Source organism: Heptranchias perlo, chromosome 11 (genome assembly GCF_035084215.1).
Source record: "Heptranchias perlo isolate sHepPer1 chromosome 11, sHepPer1.hap1, whole genome shotgun sequence".
Lineage (NCBI taxonomy): Eukaryota > Metazoa > Chordata > Chondrichthyes > Hexanchiformes > Hexanchidae > Heptranchias > Heptranchias perlo.
The window spans coordinates 45,840,025-45,856,613 of record NC_090335.1 but is presented as its reverse complement, the minus strand read 5'-3'; the positions used below and the strand labels follow the sequence as shown (position 1 = coordinate 45,856,613).

The following is a 16,589-nucleotide window of genomic DNA, read 5'->3' as shown; positions in this document are numbered from 1 at the left end:
CACAGGAGGAGGCCATTCGGCCCATCATGTCTGTGCTGGCTCTTTGAAAGAGCTATCCAATTAGTCCCATTCCCCTGCTTTTTCCCCATAGCCTTGTAATTTTTTTCCCCTTCAAGTATTTATCTAATTCCCTTCTGAAAGTTACTATTGAATATGCTTCCACTGCCCTTTCAGGCAGTGCACTCCAGATCAGTACAACTCGCTGCATAAAAAAATGTTTCCTCATGTCGCCTCTGGCTCTTTTGCCGAACACCTTAAATCTGTGTCCTCTGGTTACCAACCTGCCTGTCACTGGAAACAGTTTCTCCTTATTTACTCTATCAAAACCGTTCATGATTTTGAACACCTCTATCAAACATCCTCCTAACCTTCTCTGTTCTAAGGAGAACAACCCCAGCTTCTTCAGTCCCTCCCCATAACTCATGTCCCTCATTCCAGTAAATCTCTTCTGCCCCCTCTCTATGGCCTTGACATCCTTCCTGAAGTGTGGTGCCCAGAATTGAACACAATACTCCAGCTTCAGCCTAACCAGTGTTTTATAAATGTTTAGCATAGCTTCTTTGCTTTTGTACTCTATACCTCCATTAATAAAGCCCAGCAACCCATGTGCTTTTTTAACAGCCTTCTCAACTTGTCCTACCACCTTCAAAGATTTGTGTATGTGCACCCCCAGGTGTCTCTGTTCCTTCACCCCCTTTAAAATTGTACCGTTTAGTTTATATTGCCTCTCCTCATTCTTCCTACCAAAATGTACCACTTCACACTTCTCTGCGTTAAATTTCATCCGGCATATGTGCGCCCAGTTCACAAGTCTGTCTATGTCCTCTTGAAGTCTGTTACTATCCTCCATGTTGTTTACTACATTTCCGAGTTTTGTGTCATCTGCAAACTTTGAAATTATTCCCTCTATACCCAAGTCCAGTTCATCAATATACACCAAAAGGAGCACTGGTCCTAATACTGATCCCTCGGGAACACAACTGTATACTTCCCTCCAGTCTGAAACACAGCCATTCACCATTACTCTCTGGTTTCTGTCTATTAGCCAATTTTGTATGCACGTTGCCACTGTCCTTATAATCCCATGATCTTAAATTTTGCTAATCAGCCTATTATATGGTACTTTATCAAATTCCTTTTGAAAGTCCATCTATACAACATCAACTGCACTATCCTCATTAACCTTGATCTTTACTTCATCAAAGAACTCAATCAAGTTAGTCAAACACGATTTTCCTTTAACAAATCCGTGCTGACATTCATTTATTAGCCCATACTTTTGCAGTGGTAGTTAATTTTGTTCCCGATTATTGTCTCTAAAATTTCCCCACCGCCGACGTTAGGCTGACTGGCCTGTAATTGCTGGATTTATCCCTCTCCCCTTTTTCGAACAGGGGTGTAACATTTGCAATCCTCCAATCCTCCAACACATCCCCATAATCTAAGGAGGATTGGAAGATTGTGGCTAGACCCTCCGCAATTTCCACCCTTACTTCCCTCAGTAACCTAGGATACATCCCATCTGGACGGGTGACTTTTCTACTTTGAGTAGAATCATAGAAAGGTCACAGGAAGGAGGCCTTTCGGCCCATCAAGTCCGCGCCGGCTCTATGCAAGTGCAATCTAGCTAGTCCCACTCCCCCGCCCTTTCCCCGTAGCCCTGCAAATGTATTCCTTTCAAGTACTTATCCAGTTCCCTTTTGAAGGCCATGATTGAAGACAGGCTGATGGTCTGGGCGGGCACATGGCAGATGAAATTTAATGCAGAAAAATACAAGTCATACATTTCGGTAGGAAGAACGAGGAGAGGCAATATAAACTAGAAGGCACAACTCTAAAAGGGGTACAGGAACAGAGAGATCTGGGGGTTTATGTACACAAATTGTTGAAGGTGGCAGGGCAGGTTGAGAAAGCAGTTAAAAAAGCATACAGGATCCTGGGCTTTATAAATAGAGGCATAGAGTACAAAAGTATGGAAGTCATGATGTACCTTTATATAACACTGGTTCAACCACAACTGGAGTATTGTGTCCAGTTCTGGACACCGCACTTTAGGAAAGTTGTGAAGGCCTTAGAGAGGGAGCAGAGGAGATTTACTAGAATGATTCCAGGGATGAGGGATTTTAGTTACTTGGATAAACTGGAGAAGCTGGGGTTGTTTTCCTTGGAACAGAGACAGTTGCGAGGAGATTTGATAGAGGTATTAAAAATCATGAAGTGTCTAGACAGAGTAGATAGAGAGAAACTGTTCCCATTGGCAGAAGGGTCAAGGACCAGAGGACATAGATTTACGGTAATTGGCAAAAGAACCAAAGGTGACATGAGGAAAACTTTTTTGCACAGTGAGTGGTTAGGATCTGGAATGCACTGTCCGAGGGGGTAGTGGAGGCAGATTCAATCATAACCTTCAAAAGGGAACTGGATAAGCACTTGAAAGGAAAAAATTTGCAGGGCTACGGGGAAAGGGCGGGGGAGTGGGACTGGCTGGATTGCTCTTGTATAGAGCCGGCGTGGACTCGATGGGCAGAATGGCCTCCTTCCATGCTGTAACCCTTCTATGATTCTACATTTGTCAGAAGCCTTCTTTTTTCTGTTTCATTTTAATCTCTATATCTTTAGTCATCCAGGGAGCTCCAGCTTTGGATGCCCTTTCTTTCCCACTCTGTATCTAAACCAACTCCTCCTGGAAGGCCTGCCATTGTTCAATTACTGATTTGCCTACCAATTTTTGATTACAATCCACCTGGGCCAGATCCCTTTTTAACTCACTAAAGTTAGCCCTCCACCAGTTATGCATTTTCATATTTGATTGTTCCTTGTCCTTTTCCATAACAATCTAAACTTAATGATATAATTCTCACTGTTCCCCAAATGCTCCCCCACTGAAACATGCTCCACCTGCCCCACTTCATTCCCCAGAACTAGATCCAACACTGTTTCCTCCCTGGTTGGGCTAGAAACACACTGTTCCAGAAAGTTCTCTTGATCACATTTCAAGAATTCCTCCCCTTCTTTGCCCTTTACATTGTTACTGTCCCAGTCTATACTGGGATGATTGAAGTCCCCCATTATCACTACTCTATAGTTCTTGCATCTTTTTGTAATTTGCCTGAAAATTTGCTCCTCTATCTCCTTCCCAATATTTGGTGGCCTGTTGTATACGCCCAGTAGCGTAATAGCTCCTCTCTTGTTCCTTAATTCTAACCAAATAGACTCTGTCTTTGAGCCCTACACTTCATCATCCCTTTACATTGCTATCATAGTTTATTTGATCAATACTGCCTTGCCCCCCCACCTTTTCTTCCCTTTGTTTCTTGAATACCTTGTAGCTAGGAATATTAAGTACCCAATCCTCCCCTTCTTTGAACCAGGTCTCTGTTATTGCCACTATGTCATAGTTCCAAGTGGCAGCTTGAGCTTGCAGCTCACCAATTTTATTTATCTCACTACGTGCGTTTACGCACATGCCCTCTTTTGCCTTGCATTTGCCCTCTGTCTGATCCCTCCTATTTCTGAACTATTCTTTACTCTGGTGCTACTTGTCCCTCCCATAACTCTGTGCACCTTGTTTCTCCTCTAATGTTTCATCCTGGTGCCCGTCCCCCTGTCAAATTAGTTTAAACCCTCCCCCACAGCACCAGTTAACCTCCCAGCGAGGACATTGATCCCCTGTTGAGGTGCAACCCTTCCATCTTGAACAGATCCCCCCTGCCCCAGAACTGGTCCCAATGCCCCAGGAACCTGAAGCCCTGCTGCACCATTTCTCCAGCCATGCATTAACCTGTCTTATCCTACAATTCCTATACTCAGTAACGCCTAGCACTGGGAGTAATCTAGAGATTACTACCTTTGAGGTCCTACTTTTTAACTTCCTCCCTAGCTCCTGAAATTTTGACTGCAGGACCTCGACACTTTTCCTTCCTATGTCATTGGTTCCCACATGGACCACGACATCTCGCTGTTCCCCTTCTCCCCTCAAAATGTTTTGCACCCTCTCAGTGATGTCCTTTTCCCTGGCACTAGGAAAGCAACACACCATGCAGGACTCACGTTGGTGGTTGCAGAAATGCCTGTCTATCCCCCTGACTATTGAATTCTCTATAGCAACTGCATTTCTTTTGCCCTCCCCGTGCAGCCGAGTCTCTCTCGGTGCCGTGGATTTGCTCCTAACTGCACTCCCCCAAGGTGTCAACACCCTCACTGGTTTTCAACACTGAATACCGGTTTCTGAGTGCCACACTCCTAGGGGACTCCTACACTGCCTGCCTGTCTTCCTAGTCTGTCTGGTGCTAACCTACTCCCTCTCCACCTGAACTCTCTGTAGCTGCAGGGTGTCCACCTCCTGAAATGTGATGACCACGAAACTCTCAGCTTCCCGTATGCGCTGTAGTGACGCCAGCCACCCCCAAGCTCAGAAACTCTGAGCTTATGCTCAAGCAGTTAGCGGCACTTCCCTCATGGCACAGGATGTGCATGCGATGGGCCCCAGCTGTGCTGCCATGTTAGCTACAGTTATTTAAGCTGTTTGTTTAGCTTTAAGGTAATTTACTGTTTATCTAACACTTAAAACGCTAACCTCTTTTTAAAAAAAACACTAACTAACCACTAAGAACAATAAGCACTTAACACTAATCAATGAACTAAATACTTACTGACTTGCACTCGGCGCTCCTCCTTGTCTTGTGATGTCTTTTTGACTTTTTCTTGATTTTTTTTTATTCCTTGCGTGGCTCCCTTTATACTCTGCTCAGTCTTAGTCTTAGTCTTTACTTTAAAAAATTATGTTTTTTTGTTCAAGTTTTAAAAGTTGATAGTTTAGTTTATATTTGTTAAATCCTTTAGTATTTATTTAAGATAATTCTTATTCAAGCAGGCATTGGCCCATGCTCTCTCCCCTCTGATGTCCGCTGGACGTATGCATCCATTGGACAATCGCTTTTCTGAGTTCTGTGGGGATGACCATTCGGTTCTGATAACGTACCGATTTATCAGTGTCTAGGGTGATGTCCTCCCCATTTTTAGGACATCCCTGAGGCCACGGGCCTGTGCCCTGTACGGCAATCTGCAGCTGCTGGATCCAGGGATCCTTGTTTTGCAAATTTATTGAATTTAACTGTTCACAAGCCACTCGGACAGGAGTCATCCTGTCGCTAATGGGCAGGGCCCACCATTCGCCACTCTGCTGGACAGCTTTAGCCAATAAATCAGCTTTTCCATTTTTTGCCACCCATGGTGTGTTTTTAGGCAATGCCTTCGCTTTAACAATAGCTACCAAATGTGTTTGATTTCGGGCCAGTTCCAATGTTTTTTATAAGAGGTCAGCGGTGGTTAACAGCTTTCCATCCGCTAAGGTGAATCCTCGTTTTTCCCAGATAGGTAAATAATCAGTCAGTAGCAAACAAGTAAAATGGCTATCGGAGAAAGTGGTCATGGCTCGTTCCCCCTACGTCCATCTGGAAGACATAGGCCACTGCAGCTAATTGAGCTTGCTGTGCTGATCAGCCTCCATTTAAATCTTTTAATGCACCTGACTGTAACAACTTGGTGGGGGTGTGGGCGGTCAGAAGTACGACTTTATCTAATCCGGTGATATAGGCAAATTTGTTAGTGGCCCAGTAGACAGTTAAAAGTGTTTCTCACAGGCGGTGAACATCTGTTCCATCGATGACTGTGTTTGAGGGGATACATTGGGATGTTTTAGTCCCAAAGTCTTCAGTGATATCCCACTAGCCCTAAAAATGACCGGAGAGTCGGTACATCTGTTGGGATGGGATGGTGGCTACGGCCGCTATTTTATAGCTCGTAATCTTTCTGGACCCCTGAGTTAGTCACTTCTAGATAGTCTACCTGATCACAGTCAATTTGTGCCTTTTTTGGGTTTAATTTTAATCCACTCATTGTGATCACTTCTAACAGTCCTTTTAACAGAACGTAATGTTGTTCCATAGTCTCAGTATGTAAGAAAATATCATCCACCTACTGTACTATTGGTGAATTGTCAGAAAATTCGGTCAAGATGTCCTTCAACATCTGATGAAAAATGGAGAGGAAGTTGTGAAATCCCTGCGGTAAACAGGCCCCGGTATATTTTTTTTAGAAATAGGAGCAGGAGTAGGCCGTACAGCCCCTCGAGCCTGCTCTGCCATTCAATAAGATTATGGCTGATTTTCTACCTCAACTCCACTTTCCCACCCTATCCCCATATCCCTTGGTTCCCTTAGTGTCCAAATATCCATCGGTCTCAGTCTTGAATATACTCAACGACTGAGCAGCCACAGCCCTCTGGGGTAGAGAATTCCAAAGATTCACAAACCTCTGAGTGAAGAAATTGTTTCTCATCTCGGTCCTAAATGGCCCCTTATCCTGAGACTATGACCTCTAGTTCTAGACTCTCCAGCCAGGGGAAACAGCCTCTCAGCATCTACACTGTCAAGCCCTCTAAGAATTTTATAAGTTTCAATGAGATCTCCTCTCATTCTTCTAAACTCCAGAGAATATAGGCCCATTCTATTCAATATCTCCTCATAGGACATCCCTCTCATCCCAGGAATGGAGTTTTAAAAAAAATGATGAGTTTAAAAAAACCCTACCCTTTTCCACATTTTATCCTTCCAGTTGTTGTAGTTCGGCATTGCATGCTACTAATTTTCTGGCTCAGTTTGCACCTTCGGTTTGAAGGTAATCTACTGATGCAGCCAAAGTCGTGTTGTAAGCAATTGTATGATTTAATTGATTTTCCACCTCTCATTTTTGTTCCATCAGCTTTTTGTTGAGGTTGCCCTCGGTTTCTAATTGTTTCTTAAGTTTTATAATTTGCTGTCCTTGCTATAGTACGTCTATAGCTTTCCACATTTCCTTTCTCACGTGCTTTTCTTTGGTTACTGTCGTAAGCAAACTCTCCTAACTGTTCTAGGTTTTCTGCTTTTTCTATCAAGGAGATTTATTAACTCTTAGATAGTCCAACGACACGACATTTCTCAATTCTTGTCCTAGAGATACAAAATATCTTTTATTTAATCTTTTCTGTTTTTCGGTCACTTTTTACTGACCAAAGCTGATCACAAGATAAAGGGGTGCTGTCAGTTTGCTAACAGCTACCACATTTCAATACAACCAAAAGGATTATCTCAAAATTTTCAAAATTGATGCTCTATTCTAGATAACAAGATATTGTTCTTCGATTACAGTTACACACATTAACAACTCCTTACACATCAATTCACACCCACCAATTCTCAACACAACTCCAATCAGATCAATTCACGCTCACCAATACTCAACACAACTTCAGTCAGATTAATTTTCATATGTGATAATCTCACATGGGGAATTTGAGACTCTCGTATTTAAATTTATAAGAACCAGAATTTCACGGTGGCCACAATAAAAGTCTGGTTTCCATGATTTAATAGGTCAGTTAACCTCAATAACTCCAATTTTAATTCAGCAATTTCAAAATTGAACACAAGACAGCACAGATAAAATTATCAATATAGCACATGGTCACTAAAACCCAGCAAATTACATTGTTTTTCGTTTCATTCGTTCTTCAGGTATGCCTTTCCAAAGACTGTGAAAATACTGGAAATAACTGCTTTCACAACTAAACAAAATCTTTAACATAACACAAAAGAGGAAAACAAAACAAGAATTAAAAAGGGATCATAGCCCGCAACAGCAAAAGAAAAGCGCTCACAATGAGGATAGGCTTCTTAAAGAAACAGTACACTTTTTTTTATTCGTTCATGGGATGTGGGCGTCGCTGGCTAGGCCAGCATTTATTGCCTATCCCTTCTTGAACTGCTGCAGTCTGTGTGGTGAAGGTTCTTCTCCCACATTGCTGTTAGGAAGGGAGTTCCAGGATTTTGACCCAGCGACGATGAAGGATCGACGATATATTGCCAAGTCGGGATGGTGTGTGACTTGGAGGAGAACATGCAGGTGGTGTTGTTCCCATGTGCCTGCTGCTCTTGTCCTTCTAGGTGGTAGAGGTTGCGGGTTTGGGAGGTGCTGTCGAAGAAGCCTTGGCGAGTTGCTGCAGTGCATCCTGTGGATGGTACACACTGCAGCCACAGTGCGCCGGTGGTGAAGGGAGTGAATGCTTAGGGTGGTGGATGGGGTACCAATCAAGCGGGCTGCTTTGTCCTGGATGGTGTCGATCTTCTTGAGTGTTGTTGGAGCTGCACTCATCCAGGCAAGTGGAGAGTATTCCATCACACTCCTGACTTGTGCCTTGTAGATGGTGGAAAGGCTTTGGGGAGTCAGGAGGTGAGTCACTTGCTGCAGAATACCCAGCTTCTGACCTGCTCTCGTAGCCACAGTATTTATGTGGCTGGTCCAGTTAAGTTTCTGGTCAATGGTGACCCCCAGAATGTTGATGGTGGGAGATTCGGCAATGGTAATGCCATTGAATGTCATGGGGAGGTGGTTAGACTCTCTCTTGTTGGAGATGGTCATTGCCTGGCACTTGTCTAGCACGAATGTTACTTGCCACTTATCAGCCCAAGCCTGGATGTTGTCCAGGTCTTGCTGCATGAAAACAAAAGAACACTTTCTGTAGCTAGTGACCTTCTTCCTTTCCCCTTCTTGATTCCATGGTAGACTACTCTTTTTTTTTACTAAGCTAAATTTCAATTTCTTATGTTTGTGACTTAACCCCATTCTGTGCTGACACAGAGTCTCAAGCTCAGTCTGTGACCTCACCCAAGCCTGATGTGGTGAAGGTCCCTCCATTTTTCTTTTTGTTCTTCTTTCTTCCTCATCTTTCGACCTACCTGTCCGAATTTCAACTTCCTCTCTCAACCTCCCAAACTCTTATGGTTGAAACAACAAGACTCCTGCTTTCCAATCCTCCTCTTTCATTTCCTTCTCTTTTACCAGCTTCTTCATCTTAGTCTCCACCTCACACAAAGTCTGACAGATTTAATTAATACAGTGCAAGTTCCTATGTTCTCCTGGATATACTTGGCATTTTTACATAATTCCTTTACAGCTTCTGTCTGCTGCGAAAGGACTCATTTTAACTCATCATCCTCCTGCACAATTTCTTTCCTCTTCTCTCAAGGGCATGCATGACCGTAATGACTTTTCCACTTAAGTGTAAACTGTCGAACATAAACCATCTCGGCACGGTTTATTCTCTCATGGGCTTGAGGGATTGGCTACTTTCAACTACTTATTCCTCCTCCCCATCTTCTCTCACTGGCTTGACCTTTAGCTCACTCGGTCGAACCATTTTTTCCTCCTCCCCGTCTCCTCGGAATTACTCAGTCCATCCCTTAATACTAGCTACTTTAAATCTTTAAAATTCTGGCCCACCCAGGGACGCCGTATGTTAGCGGATTTTCCATTACTGTCGCTGCAAAAGAGTTGTCAATCCTTCAACATTAACTACAGCGTGATACAAGCCGGAGTGGTTATAAAATAACAAGCTTTAATAGATTGACTTACAACGGTAATACAACTGTCTTCAAATTACATTAAAAGACAAGCAATCAATACAACCTGGTTTTCCTGTGAATTCAGGATGATCAGACCTGACCTCTGCGGATTGCCTATGGCAATGGACTTCCAACCGTCCCCTCTCGAGAGCTCTAACTTTTGGGAGGAGCATGCCCTATCTTTATCCTATTTGGCTGCGTTGTAAGCATCTCTGTCCTTATCTCCTGGTTGTAAAACATCCCACTGTGCTGACACTGTCAAAAACCACCAAGAATGGCCACACTATGTTAGCGTGGCTACCTTATCCCTTATCTCTGCTGCATAAACAGTTTGTTCCACCTCGGCCTTGCTTGGCATCTGCATTGCCTACTGTTTGCGTAGTCTTCCACTGTTATCAGGTCTTAGTATGTTTATACTATTTGGTACGAACTGTCTCTTGACTTTTACTTGCTTTTTACCATTCTAATACCTCAGCATTCTTTCAAAGACCTTTTGGGTTTCTGTAAGTTATCTTTCTCAGAGATGCTGAAAAACTTTGCCCCTCCTCCCGCCTTTAACATCCGCCGTCTTACAAAGATGCTTGGCGCTATGCTAGCCGGTATTCTTATCTATGCTTGTTTCAAACCATATTCTTACAAATATCTTACATTTAATCTTGTATTTATGGCCTAGACCCCTCAACTAAGATTGTCAATTCTGATTGGAGGCATTCCTGAAAGTTTGACCACGTGACATTCAGACCATGTGACGTCTACAAATTTTATTGCATTTATCATCTAAAGCTAGGTCCCCTGTAGTTGAGTATCTTTGCTCATGATTTCGCGCCAGCAGCTGCTTTGCGAGCAGTTCCAAGAACCAGGTGGCCATTCGTGAGAAGGCAAAGATGGGAAACCGTAGGTGGAGAAGAGGGGATACCAAACGTGGGGGAGCAATTGGCAGATGATAAACCAGAGGTGGGAGGAGCTTTGATTCCACCAGTAACTAATGGTGACTTACTGAAATTGCACTGATAACTAATATTAATACTGGTAATGTTCAGATTCCCCTCATAACCCACAGTAATACAATAACTCACTGATAGCCTACATAATGCCCTGATATCCTACCTGTAACTAACAGTAATCCTATAACCTGCTGATATTCAACCTGAAATTAAAACCAGTATCACCCTGCACTGCACAAGGTACAATCAGGTTCCCCAGTTGATGCCACTTGTAATAGAACCCATCTTCCGTCTTATCTCCTTGGACTCCGACTTGTACTTAGGTTTTGTGTGAAGGTGACAACTCTGAACTCAGAACCTTAGTCAGAGACAATTGATACTTGGACTTCACATGTCGGCATAAAAAACCGGCATGCATAGACCGACCTGAGCCAAGCCAAGAGATCACACAAAGGGCAGCAAGCTCGGTGTTTGGAGCACTTCTTAGAGGGCACATCGTTCTAAACTCAGCTCAGCACCAATATTTCTAAACCACTCCCCGGACTTGGACTCAATAAAGGAGAGTTTTCATAGAATGAGAGAAATTACAGCACGGCACTCTCTCCTGTAACCCCATTCCCCCAGATCCTTTTATATTCCTGCTTTTCAAATATTTATCCCACTCCCTTTTAAATTGTGTTTTAGTCTCTACCTCAATTGCCACTTTTGGTAAAGGATCCCATGGTCTAATAGCCCTCAGTTTAAAAACCTTCCTCCTCCCTTCCCCCATGGTTCTTCATATATTTTTGCATGGAACTGCATCTGCCATCTATCTGCATATCCTGCCAACCTATCTGTGTCTTGTATCTTTCATAGTCCATGTCACAAATTGCCATACCTCCCCCACCCCCCAAATTTGGAATCTTCAGCAAATTTTGAAATTGTTCCTTCAATTCCTAAGTGCAGATCATTTACATATATAATAACTCAAATATTATAATTGTATGTATTATTTAACTTTCAAAAGGGAATTGGGTATATACTTGAAAAGGAAACGTGTAGGGCTATGGGGAAAGAGCAGAGGAGTGGGACTAATTGGATAGCTCTACCAAAGAGCCGGGACAGGCACGGTGGGCAGAATGGCCCTCTTCTGTGCCATACGACTCTATATTCTGGAAATGTAGTATGGTGTTGCTATGCTAATGAAAGTGTAAATAAATGTGAAGGCATTAATAATGCTGCAGTTTACCAGAGCAAAAGAAACTTATTTGCATTTTGGTACTCAAGGTCTTATACATGTAATACAAACATTTATTAAGAGAATATCTGTAAATTGACTTATTTTAATCTTTCAGGAGAACAGAGTCCTAATGTGTCACTAATGCAGCGCATGTCAGACATGTTGTCCAGGTGGTTTGAAGAAGCCAGTGAAAATGCACAAAGCAACTTAAGAGGAAGGGGAAGATCGCGATCCCGAGGTACATAGCCATAGTCACTAAAGACCTCATAAAAATATTGCAGCATATGTACATTGGGTAATGCTGCTAACTTCTGTTATATATGATATATGAAGCCTGTCCGAGTATATTCTGAAAGTTAACTTTCAGGATATATTCGGACAGGCTTCTTTCATATTACAACTTGTTTTTTTTGTTATAATTTGTACTTGGGGGGTGGAAGAATCAAGGGTGTGATTCAGTTTTGCTCACATTTAACCTCCCCATTATCTGGACAAAGGAAGAAAGATGATGGCCCCGTTAATAACTCCGAGGTGGGAATATCCTGGTAAATTCATATTTTGCAGTGAACTGCTCTTCATCACTTCATGCGTAATGAGATGTAATAACATCACTTCATGCGTAATGAGATGTAATAACATTACAAACTTAAACAAAAACCCAAAAAGGAGAGTTGCTAATGGGGCAAAATGGAATGTTTGAATATTCTCTGGAACAGAATGTTTTTCAAAAGATTATTGCTTTGACTCTAGTGGGGGAAAAACAAGGAATTTAAAACAAATCAACTGCCTAGTAAAGATTGGAAAGGAGACATTAAACATTACAGATATGATGGTTCCAGCGCAATGAGTGGATATGCTAAAAAGGAAACTGTATTTTGTCTTTCCTGTTTGGATTATTTATTACACTCCATTAAAATGGTTATACTGAGAGCTTTCGTATAATTTAAAGAAAGACAGAGGAAGGTGCACTTCAGGCCTAATTGAAATAATGAAAGTTAACTTTCAGGATATACTCAGACAGGCTTCTTTCATATTACAACTTGTTTTTTTGTTATAATTTGTACTGGGGAGTGGTACAGTCAAAGGTGTGATTTAGTTTTGCTCACATTTAACCTCCCCATTATCTGGACAAAGGGAGAAAGATGATGGCCCTGTTAATAACTCCGAGGTGGGAAGAGAGCGGGGGGAGGATTTGCAGATGGGAAACCCGGATGTATGGGTTTTCTGGACGACCTGACAATTTAGGCGTCAGGACGTCTTTTAAATTTTTAAAATTGGTTTCTCGCCTGCAGCCCGCCAGATTGAGAGGCTGACTGCTGTCGAGCAGGAGGGGGTCAGATCGCCAGGGGGAGGGTCGGCCAATCAAGGTGGTCCGATCACGGAGATGGAAGCAGGTTTGCTTGGGCTGGGGGGAAGCATTACTCCTGGCCCAAAAGCAGTGCTGGAAAGACACTTACCTGTTCCATTCAGCTGTTGTCACCTCCCTTCAGCTGCCGGGTTTCCCAAGGCCTGTGAACCTGTCCCCCAGGAGTTAAACAGGAAACACAGATTGAATTTGAGGCAAGCAGCCTCTTTAAAATATTTTAAGGTCAGACCTGCCTCCTCTCCAAACCCGCCTCCGTTAAAACCGGAAGTGGGCGTGTTGGAGGCAGGTTGGGGTCGGGTTTCTGTTTTTTAAAATATTTTTAACCTGCCTTTTCCCCCCCCCACCTCCCATCCTGGGGGTTAAAATTACCCCAAATGATCTCACCAGAACGCTAACTTGCAGAACAAATAATAAAATTGTTAGCTCTTCAAATGTACACAACAATTACTTTCAATGATATAAGGCCCAATTTTAGCACCCGGTCTCGGGTGCGTTCTCGGCGTGGGGGCCTCTAAAATCCCGAAATCGAGGAGCGGGACTGGATCGCGCCTCGATCCCGCCCACTTCCGGGTTCCGCGCTGACGTGCGGGGGTGCGTGCGCAGCCCCCGCTGGTGGGAATCCCGCAGGCAATTAAAGCCAGCGGGGTTCCACTTGAGTGTATTTATCTAGGTATTTCAGGTCATTAAATGACCTGATTGAGCTGTTTTTTTAACAAGTGTGGGATTTTACGGTGAAATGAGACTGTTTCCCATACTGGGGGAAACACTCACACTCCCAACGGACGTGTTGCAGCCAGCAGCCTGTGGCAGCTGCCAAGGTGCATTCCACAGGTTGGGGGGGGAGAGCCTTCACCCACGCAGGAGGACACTCCGTAACATTGGGCAACGCCTGCCCTCCACCACCCTCCTCCAAGCAAGAAGATTCACCGGCGTGGAAGTGCAACCCCTCGGTGGACGAACAGCATGACCAGCCTCGCAGTCCACGCCGTCCGCCTCAGAGACGTGCATCCCCACAACACGGTGCTGTGGCACATCCACCTGCACAGCAGGATGGAGGGCATCCGCAGAGAGAGATGCGTCGCAGGAGGCACTACCCTCCGCACAGGGTCTACAGACCGAGGCTCAGCTTCATGGACCTCTCTGAGCAGCAGTGCATACGTAGGCTCAGAGTCACTCGGCAGGTAGTCGCCGACATCTGCAGCCTCCTTAATGACGAGCTGCTCCCGGATGGACCAAGCAGCATCTTCTTACCCGTCGCCGTCAAAGTCACCACCGCCCTCAACTTCTTCGCCTCCGGATCCTTCCAGGGTGCCCCGGGGGACATCACCGGGGTCTCTCAGTCGTCTGCACACAAGTGCATAAGGCAGGTCACCGATGGGTTGTTCCGCAGGGCCTCGACCTACATCAACTTTGCCATGGATGAGCGCAGCAGACGGAGAGGGCGGTTGGATTCCGTGCTGTGGCTGGCTTCCCACGGGTGCAGGGTGTAATCGATTGCACCCACATAGCAATACGGGCACCTCCACATGAGCCAGGCTGTTCATCAACAGGAAAGGGTATCACTCCATGAACGCCCAGCTCATTTGTGACCACCGCCAGAGATTCCTACACGTGTGCGCCAGATACCCTGGCAGCTGCCACGATGCCTTCGTCCTCAGGGAGTCCACGGTCCCGCCCCTCTTCCACGCACCCAACACCGGTAACGGCTGGCTCCTCAGCGACAAGGGATATCCCCTGCACACGTGGCTTATGACACCTCTGAGGAACCCCATTACCGAGCCGCAGCGCCGATATAATGACAGCCACATTGCTACCAGGTCTACAATTAAGCAGACCATAGGGCTGCTCAAGATGCGCTTCAGGTGCCTTGATCGTTCCGGGGGAGCACTCCAATACACGCCACTCCGAGTGGGACGAATTATAGTTGTCTGCTGTGCCCTGCATAACATGGCACTACAGAGAGGGGTGCCGCTGGAGGAGGCCCCATGCACACCCGCCACCCACACTGAGGACGACAATGAGGAGGAGGAGGAGGAGGAGGAGGAGGAGGAAGAGGGAGAGGAGGAGGAGGAGGAACGACCCATGGGCCGAACACCGGCTCACCTGCGTGCTCGTCAGGCCAGGGAGGCACTCATATGCCAACGGTTCTCCTAACATCACACTGTGTGAGGCGTTCACATGTCATAACGTGCACAGACGAGGGTCCATACAGGCTCCCTCCACAGAAGAGTGGTGCCTGCACACCTGCACCCACTGTATTATGTCCAATGGGTGGGACGGGGTGGTCGTCGTCATGATGAGGCGCACGGAAGGGACATATTGCACAAGCCGCAGAATTATGGACAAGAGGTGGCTGCATTGGTGAGAAAAAGTGAGTTTATTTTGTGTTGACATTCAAAGAGTGGTAATAAAAAAAAATAGACAAACACCCTGGTGCAATCCCTGTGTGCTCACGGAACTTTAGGCTTTCGTTTCCGGGTACCCCTACGTGGTGCTACCCCTGTGGCTCCAGCAGAGGTGGTGGCAGGTTGCTCCTGTTCGTGCCCTGACCTGGTAGATGCTTTGGGCCGACGCCCCCTGGGTTTCGGTGCCCGTGAGGGCACCTCCACAGACTGCTCCTCCTGCACCTGTGCAGGGGCAGACTCGGCCACCTGGAGAGGATGGGCTATTGCGGGCACTGGTTGAGAGGGGGGCAACGGGTGAGACGTGGGGGCGCCTTGAGTAGCGTCCACACTTCCAGCGCAGATACACACACCTCGGTGGGTCCCCCCCCTCAGTTAGTTGGGATTGCACATGGTGAGTCACCGCGCACACGTGAGCATGAGCAGACCCTGGTGGCAGGGTCAGCCGCAGAGGGTCCGCGTCGGTGGGAGCACTTTTCTCCAGGCTCTGCTCAGCCGGACCCAGATGCTGAACCCAGGGGGCCACCAGTCAAAAGGAGAGTCGTCGAGGGGCAGCAGCACATTGCTGAGGTACTGGGAGAGGTGCCACGCGCACTCTCCCCAATCGCACGGAGGATGGAGGAGTCCAACTCCTGCATGAGGGGAATGGTGGCACAGGTGCAGGAGGGTATCGCTGCGATAGTGTCTTTGATATAATAAAACAGACCAAGGAGCTTTACAGAGGCATTCTCAGAAAAAAGCCAAAGAAGGAGATATTAGGAGGGCTGATCAAACATTTGGTTAAGGAGGGGTCTCAAAAAAGGAATGCTAGGTTAGAGAGGTGGTGGGATTTAGGAAGGGAATTCAAGTGTGGGGCTTAGGCAGCTGAAGGCACAGCTGCTACTGGTTGGGTGAATGGAGGGGATGGACAAGAGGCCAAATTTGGAGTTTGGGGGCTGGAGAAAATTATAGAGATAGGGAGGGGTGAGGCCATGAAGGGAATTAAACATGAGGGTGTGGATTTTAAATTTGAAGCATTGAGGAGCCAATTTAGGCCAGTGAGGATTAGGGTGCTAGCGAGTGGGAATGGAACTGGTTAGTCTCCTTTCTTTCATTTAAAAATTTTGCATTGGTTAAATACTTCAGAAATGAAGGAAAATCATTTTTGCAGGACTTGTAGAGAGAAATGCTTGCAGTTGTTTAAGATCCGTTGATATTAATCTATTGAAGTAGGAAATA

At 45.4% G+C, this 16,589-nt stretch overlaps 1 protein-coding gene across 8 annotated transcripts in view; it reads left to right on the top strand.

The window, feature by feature from the left end:
- The window catches only part of dcaf6 (ddb1 and cul4 associated factor 6), a 146,279-nt gene that overhangs the window by 69,334 nt on the left and 60,356 nt on the right, over positions 1 to 16,589 (top strand). For all 8 annotated transcript variants that reach the window (XR_010964413.1, XM_067992918.1, XM_067992917.1 and 5 more), the window contains exon 9: positions 11,719 to 11,841. Coding sequence is in view for 7 of the 8 variants with exons in the window: in XM_067992918.1 (XP_067849019.1) it covers positions 11,719 to 11,841 (123 nt within the window). In the remaining variant the exon portion in view is untranslated. The remainder of the gene's footprint in view (positions 1 to 11,718; positions 11,842 to 16,589) is intronic.